General features: G+C 44.7%; 2 protein-coding genes across 2 annotated transcripts; both read left to right on the plus strand.

Annotated features, from left to right (window-relative positions):
- Nucleotides 1-296: 296 nt before the first annotated feature.
- LOC145805396 (uncharacterized) lies at nucleotides 297-3,733 on the plus strand. Its single transcript, XM_082900522.1, has 7 exons — nucleotides 297-965; nucleotides 1,430-1,704; nucleotides 1,816-2,077; nucleotides 2,178-2,522; nucleotides 3,078-3,149; nucleotides 3,495-3,535; nucleotides 3,640-3,733. The coding sequence occupies exons 1-7, from the start codon at nucleotides 297-299 to the stop codon at nucleotides 3,731-3,733; spliced, it is 1,758 nt and encodes a 585-aa protein (XP_082756648.1).
- A 1,114-nt stretch (nucleotides 3,734-4,847) lies between these two features.
- On the plus strand, nucleotides 4,848-5,836 carry LOC114262001 (uncharacterized). Its single transcript, XM_082900523.1, has 2 exons — nucleotides 4,848-5,492; nucleotides 5,618-5,836. Exons 1-2 carry the CDS (start codon nucleotides 4,848-4,850, stop codon nucleotides 5,834-5,836), a joined length of 864 nt encoding a protein of 287 aa, XP_082756649.1.
- The last annotated feature ends 2,635 nt before the right edge of the window (nucleotides 5,837-8,471 follow it).

Raw genomic sequence — 8,471 nt, forward strand, 5'->3', positions numbered from 1 at the left:
ATTGCCGTGTTTTTGAGTTGAAGAGAAAATGTTTGATGAATGAGATAGAAACAAATGAAGTGTTTGGAAATAAAGTTGCACATGTTTTTACAATTGAATTTCAAAAACGAGGCCTCCCCCATATGCATGCACTTTTATTTCTTAAGGGTCCAGACAAAATTCGGACATGTGCTCAAGTAGATAAATTGGTCTGTGCAGAATTTCCAGACCCAAAAGATGATCCTATGCTTTTTGAAACTGTCTAATGTTGTATGGTACATGGACCATGCGGTGCTCGAAATCCGCATGCACCATATATGGAAAATGGTAGATGCAGTAAGAGATACCCTCGAGCTTTCATAGAAACAACAACTATGGATCAAGATGGATACCCTATCTACCGTCGTCGCAATAATGGTCAAGTACATACTGTGAGGGGGCAAGAAATTGATAACAGGGATGTCGTACCATACAATGCATATCTTCTTAAACTTTTCAACTGTCATATAAATGTGAAAGTTTACGCCAGAATGAGATGTGTTAAGTATATACATAAGTACATTTACAAGGGTTATGATCGTACAACGATGGTGTTGGAATCGATAAATGAGATTCAACAATATCTCGATGCAAGGTATATTGGACCTCCAAAAGCTGTTTGGCGAATATTTGGTCATCCTTTGCATGCAGAGATACCAACAGTTGTACGATTGGCACTTCATTTACCTGGAATGCATCGCGTTGTTTTTAACCCAGAAGAGTCATTAGAAACGATTCAATCTAGAGCTGGTCAACAAATGTCAACTCTTACTGGCTTCTTTGCATATTATGCTACCAGTGAAGATGAATGTCCATTCACTTATCAAGAATTTCCACAGAATTTTGTATGGCTCAAGTTAGAAAAAGATGGAAATCAAGAGAAAAAGGATATGCAATTGGTAGAATGTACTTTTCCAGTTCTAATTGCGGTGAAAGATTTTATCTGCGTTTGTTACTAGCTGTTGTCAAAGGAAATTTGTTTCAGTCTTTAAGCACGGTCGATAATGTTGTGCATGATACATTTAAATTAGCATGTGTTGCAAGGGGTCTTTTAGAAGATGATGAAGAATGGATACAATACTTGAAAGAGGCTGCAGTTATGAAAACTGGATACCAATTGAGGAGATTGTTTAGTATTATTCTCACCCAGTGCTCTCTACTAAATCCATGTGCATTATGGAATCAATCCTCAACGCATATATGTGATGATCTTGCACATAAGATTCGTACATTGTTTGCCATTTCTAACCCAACTAAGGCTCAAATTAAAGATTATGGTCTCCATCTTTTGAATCAAATGCTTCATGAATTAGGCAAATGTTTAATTGACTTCCAACCCATGCCACAACCTACTGCAAATTAGAGTGCAGTAGTTGGTAATCGATTGATATTCGAACATCAACAACTACAGAATAAGGCACAACAGGCAGATTCACAAATTACTATTGATTGCCTCAACAATGGACAACGGAATGCTTATAACACAATCACTTCTTCAATTTTTCAAAATAAAGGAATTGTTTTCTTTCTTAATGGGGGTGCTGGAACAGGGAAATCATTTCTGTACAATACGATTGCATTAAAATGTCGCAGCCTTGAGCATATCGTTGTTACTGTGGCTTCATCTGGAATTACATCATTGTTATTGGTAGGAGGTCGCACTGCACACTCAACATTTTCCATTCCGTTAGATGTCTTGAAAAATTCACTTTGTGTGTTTACCAAACAATCATTACAAGCTGAGTTGTTTAGAGAAACAAAACTCATAATTTGGGATGAATTTCCTATGTAACATAGACATTGTGTTGAGGCGGTTGATCATACATTAAGGGATATTCGTGATAGTGAAAAGTCATTTGGGGGTATTACTGTTGTTCTTGGTGGAAACTTTCGACAAATCTTACCAGTTATACCCAAAGGAATTCGTGAGCAAATTATGAATGCATCATTAAGACACTCTGTTATATGGAAGCATATACATATCTTAACTTTGGATTTGAATATGCGCTTGAATCATGGAGACCATGAAAATGCTATTTTTGCAAATTTCTTGATGGAGGTAACACTACTTTAACTTTTTTATTTATTATATAGATTATTTTAAATTAATAAATTGTGTTTACACTCATATTTTTTTTAATTGATTTCACTTTTTTTAGATTGGGACTAATCCTCAAGAAATCATCAACCTTCCATCAACAATACACAAATGTCAAGATTTGAATGAATTACTCTTTACAGTTTACCCACAGTTGAATATGATAGAGACGTCGACCCCAACATTTTTAACTGAACGCACCATTCTATCTGCGCGTAATGATGATGTTAGTGACATTAATACTACTGCGTTGAATATCTTTCCAGGGAGATTATATACTTATTTTGCAGCAGATAAAATGTCTGAAGATAATGAAATTAATCCTACCATTACAAATAGATATCCTAATAAATATTTAAATTCATTGGATCCTCTCGGGCTACCAACTTTTAAGTTAGAGTTGAAAGTAAGTTGTCCTATAATATTGTTAAGAAATATTGCACCGAAAGATGGACTATGTAATGGTACAAGATTGATGGTTACTAGGTGCAACACTTGCATAATTGAAGCTCAAATTTTAACTGGAGAAAAAGTTTGGCAATTTGACATTCATACCAAGGATATCTTTGACACCATCTTCTTCAGAAATGCCTTTCCAAATGACAAGACGTCAATTTCCAGTCCGATTAGCATATGCCTTGACCATTAATAAATCTCAAGGACAACCTGTGAAATTTGTTGGGATTGATTTGCGTATACCAGTGTTTAGCCATGGCCAATTATATGTGGCATTGTCCAGATGTACATCCTTTGATCGTATAAGTATTCTCCTCCCTAAAGATAGTTTGGATTCTACTACAAATATTGTTTATCCTGAAGTGTTGTTGTAGTGTTCCATGTTCATTAAATCATGTTTTATCAAAAGGTAACCATGTAGATTTATTTCTATTGACTATATATATAGATTTTTTTTTATACAAAATTTCAATCTAACAATAATTGGAAATATGGATTTTTTTAGGATTGGATCGAAAAATTTATGGAGCTTAAAAGGAGAAATATAACTAGCTTGCTTCGATGGGGATGTAATAAGGTAATTTTAATCTCAAACTATTTTGATATGTATTGTGAGGGAGATTTATAAACTGGCTTTGGGACGTGGTAGAAGCCGGGCAGAGAGAGGTCCGAGCATGTTTAGGTCGAGCTAGCGTGGGCTTCTCCAGAGTTGGTTTGCTCGGTTGAGGCCCAGGTCCCATGTTTGGGCCGAGCTAACTTGGGCCTGTCCAGGTTAGGTTTGCTCGGTCGAGTCCCAGCTTCCAAGTTTGGGCCGAGCTAACTTGGCCAAGTTGATTGTTGGCCAACCCGAGTTACGTGGTTCACACATTTAGCTCGGCGAGAAGAGTCTTCTGAATGTTGGCTTAATCTGTTTGGAGCTCAGTCGTACTGGAATGCTACTGAGCTCGGTTGTGATGGAGCTCGGTGAGTGGCATTGTCGGGCTTGTTACATAGCACGGTCATAGGAGGCCGAGGTGAGGTCGCCGGGTTGCCTCATTCCCGCTAATGTTATCTGGCGGTTTAAGTAGGTGGTGCTTAGCTGGATTTGCGCTGACAGATGGGAGAGCAGCTCCACGTGTCAATAAGCGAATAGATGCAGAGATGAGTGCAAAAAGTATATAAGCATAACTGCGCCCCCTATGCTGGGGATGGAACATCATTTGGTGAGAGAAAACTTAACATTCATTCAGCTCTCTCTCTCTCTCCCTCTCTCTGAGTGTGTGCTAACTAGACCGTAGGAGGGGTTTTCCGGCGTCACACCGCCAGATAGCTCACCACCGTTGTGTTTTCAGGTTGATCGGATAGACTCGGAACTTGGACGAAAGGAGTACGGACAACGACGAATATCTTCTCCCCATACAATTGGCGTCGTTTGTGGAAACCATTTGCAGACATAACCATGTCTTCCAAGCTCATCTGATCGCCTTCAATGGTGAACAACGACGAAATACCATTGTCTGCCCTCGACGGTGTTACCCCGGAATCAGCTAGACGGAGAGACGGACTCCCCGCTATTCCGAACATGGCGGACCTAGAGACTTCCCCAGGAGGACTCCCGAGAGATACACAAGATAAGCGCGCCAGAAGTTTTGGTCGCTCATGGAGCCCAGACGGACACCAGCGGCGAAGAGAATTGCATGCTCGACGTTTGGAGCACAAGTTAAGGGACCAAGACACTGTCATCCAGAGAATGGCGGCAGAGATGGAAGCTCTCAAACGATAGGTCAAAGGAAAGGGTGTAGCTGGAGTGGGAGACCACAGTGAGCGCACCCATCCCCGTCACTCAGGCAGCCAGAGCCAGCAGCACACGCCTTCCCTTTCTATCACCAGAAGCTATAGAGGTAGGGATTTAGACACTCCTGCAGAGAAGTCTAGCGCGCAAGATAGTACCTACCATCCCTCACGTCCGTCGACCACTTCGAGAAATTCCTACTCCGTCCGTTCAGAGGACTTGAGGGACATCTTGAAGGAGCGAGCTCGCCGACGGGAGGCTGAAAGGGTGCCGGCGCTTTAGCGGTTATCTTACGGAGGTCACCATAGTGAGGAGGTTATGATGCCGCTGCCCCGTTTGGCCGTACCAGTTCCTTTGGACACCGACTTGGCGAGGCTGAACGCCTCCCCCTTCTCCCTTGAAATAGAGACCACGTCGCTCCTAACGAAATTTCACTAGCCCAAGTTTACACTTTATGATGGAAAAAGCGATCCGTATATGCATATAAGCCACTTCCGGCAAGTCATGGCTGGACACAGGCGTAATGATGCGCTTATGTGCCTTATTTTCCCTTCTAGTTTAGGCGAACTGGACTTGAAATGGTTTGAGAGACTCCCAGAAGAGAGCATCGAGAGGTGGCAGCAGTTGACGGAAGCATTCGTGACCCGTTTCAAAACTAACACCAAAACGCCAAAGGAAGTGGACTACCTTCTGAGTGTCAAGATGGAGTCGAGTGACACCCTTAAGGCATACAACTCTAGGTACTGGGAAACCTTCAACGCAATCCTAGATTGCCCGATCAACCTGGCAATCACCCAATATAAACGCGGTCTCTCGGTCGGGCATAGGCTGAAGGACTCGCTTACAATGAACCAGCCGGCGTCCATGGGGCAACTAATGCAACGCATCAATGAGCACCTCCGAGTAGAGGATGATGCAGCGACATCCACTGTGAAGACAAATCTGGTGGTAACAGACAAAAGGGCAGCTGACAAGGTGTACGCGGTCGGATATGAGACTAACAGTCCAAATGACTGCACTGGGAAATCTGACCGTAGATCGAATCATAGAAATCGGGGTAGAGGTCACCGCAATGACCGAGTGAAATATCCCCGTGATGACGCAACCGATGCAAACAGAAGGTTGAACGCTCGGACGGGCATCACCACGGTATTTAAGATTCCAATCTATCGCATGCTTGTGAAATCCGCGACGAGGATTACGTCCTGTTTCTTGCTAAATTAGGCGATGCGCAAAAGGGCTTCAATTTGCGGTATTGTTGCACATATCATAAGGAGCGTGGACACCGCACAGAGGACTGTTTGCCATTGAAGCAACACTTGGAGGAGTTAGTCGCAGCCGGTCACTTGGACCTTTACATTGATGGGGACGTTAGAGCCGCGCATCCCACTCTGGCTGATCCGAGTGGTTCGGATGACTTAGAGACACCTCCTCAAGGAGTGGTCAATGTGATCCACGACATAGTGGAACCGGCGCGGGTATGCGAGCTCTGAGGAATGATCAAAAAGGCAGAGCATATGAGGGAAATGTTGTCAGTCCAGCCCGCGATTAAAAGAGGGAAGACTGAGGAGAAAGATGTGATTAGCTTCTCAACTAGGGACCTAGAGCGCATTCAAACGCCGCACAACGACGCCCTAGTAGTCACCCTTCGCGTTAGAGACTTCGATGTCAAGCGCATCTTGATTGACCAAGGAAGCTCGGTGGAGATTATGTACTACGACGCGTTCAATCAACTCAAACTCCGGGATACAGACTTGGCTCCGGCAACTTCACCGCTAGTTGGTTTCAACTCACAACTGGAGTGGCCTATGGGAAAGGTAATCTTACCAGTCAAAGTCGGATCCGTTGTCAAGCAGGTGGAGTTCTGAGTATTGAAAGTGCCGTCCACATACAACCTGATCTTGGGTAGGGGATGGCTTCATGCCATGCAGGTGGTAGCGTTAACCTATCACCAGGTTATGAGATTCCCTTGGCTATGGGGGAAGTTGAGGAAATTTGGGGCGATCAAGTCATGTTGAAGCAATGTTTCGTGGCAGTGAACGGGAGTCGAGCTGCCAAAGGCTTCGTCTAAATGATTGAAGGTCCAGAAGACCAGGGTGTCCTTGATGATATGGGCGCCAAGGCCGAGGACAAGGCTGTTGAAGAATTAGTGGAAGTGCGGATCGACGCTAAAAGTCCAATCAAGTTCTTTTTGCTAGGGTTAAGCCTGACCGCCCAAGAAAGAACCGAGATGGTAGATTTCTTGATGGCAAATATCGAAGTCTTTGCATAGACGCTGTATGACATGCCCGGCGTTGACCCAAGCTTTATTTGCCACCAACTCAATGTCTTCCCGGATGCACGCCCTGTCATTCAAAGAACGAGGAGATCGGCTCTTTATCACACCGAGGTAGTCGCGAATGAGGTAAGGAACCTCCTAGATGCACGGGCTATCTAGGAAGTGCACTACCTTCGATGGGTTTCAAACACGGTCGTAGTACCCAAAAAGAATGGAAAGTGGCGAGTTTGCGTTGAATACAAGACTGTCAATCGAGCTTGCCCTAAAGACAGCTTTCCTCTGCCCAGAATAGACCAGCTAGTGGATCTTACGGCCAGACATAACAGGCTCAGTTTCTTGGATGCCTATCGCGGTTATCATCAGATCGCCATGCATGGTCCTAACCGCGAGATAACCTCTTTTACCACCCCAAGGGGACTATTCTGCTATCGAGTCATGCCTTTTGGTTTGAAAAATGCTGGAGAAACTTTCCAAAGAATGGTGACCAAAATGTTCGCTCCTCTGCTAGGCCGGACGATGGAGGCTTATATCGATGACATGGTGGTCAAAAGCAGGCATCAGGCAGATCGCTTATCCGACCTAGCCGAGATGTTCGTCATTCTCAAACAGCACAAGCTATGCCTAAATGCGTCAAAGTATGCCTTCAGCGTGGGATCTGGGAAATTCCTAGGCTTCCTAGTCACAAACTGAGGCATCGAGGCGGACCCTACACAAACCAAAGCCATACAAGAATTGAAGCAGCCCAACTCGGCAAAGAACGTGCAGTATCTAGCTGGAATGGCCGCCGCGCTTAACCGATTCATAAGCTGGTCATCAGATCACTGCCGCCCTTTCTTTCGAGCCTTGAAGTCCAAGTTTTCATGGGACGAGGAGTGTGACAGGGCTTTGGCCGAGCTTAAGGCGTATTTGTCTTCTGCTCCATTACTGGTAACACCCAAACCCGGCGAAGAACTCTACCTTTATCAGGCAGTTTCTCAGCATGCAGTTAGTGCGGTGGTTGTCCGATTAGAAGGTATCCAGCATTTCCCTATCTTTTACGTGAGCAAAACCTTGTTACCGGTCGAGTGGAGGTACTTGCTGCTGGAAAAACTTGCTTTGGCGTTGATGATGGCCTCCAGGAAATTGGCACACTACTGTCATGCTCACACCATCGTTGTGTTGACCGAATTCCCCCTCAAAGCCTTGTTCAAGCGGGCGAATTTCTCCGGCCAAATCCTGAAGTGGGAGGTCGAATTGGGACAATTTGACGTCAAGTTTCAACCCCGAACGGCCATAAAAGCACAAGCATTAGTAGATTTTGTTGCTGAATTCTCGCCTGGAATTCACCAAGTATGCCCGGTGGATCTCACTGCGATAGCCGAGGGGGCGATTGAAGGCTTAATGGAAATTGCACAACAGGGCGATGTTGGCGACGCGAAACTTGCACGCCTGTCTATAGAACCTCCTATCGGAATAGTGCTACAGCCCGGCAACGCGACGACAGACTTGGGCATAACAGACCAACCTATTGGGTCCAGTGTCGCCTCACTGATGGGGGATGAAGCGGAACCGAACAATAGCGAACCTGAAACCAAACAGCTGAGCGACCGTGATCCCATCAACCTTCAAGCCTTCTAGGACCCCTTAAAGTGTTAAAAACTCTTCGTCGGTGAAATGTGAAAACTTTTTGTAGATGGAGCCTCAAATCATCATGGCGCCGGGCTGGCCATAGTTTTGATCTCGCCAGATGGTCTGACCATCGAACACTCTGTCACACTCGAATTCTCTGCGTCAAACAATAAGGCTGAGTACGAGGCGCTATTGGCTGGGCTTAAGAGCGCGCTTCAGTTGCGCGAATCCGAGCTGATGGT

The sequence above is a fragment of the Camellia sinensis genome, chromosome 13, assembly GCF_055761805.1.
Source record: "Camellia sinensis isolate YWXY chromosome 13, ASM5576180v1, whole genome shotgun sequence".
Lineage (NCBI taxonomy): Eukaryota > Viridiplantae > Streptophyta > Magnoliopsida > Ericales > Theaceae > Camellia > Camellia sinensis.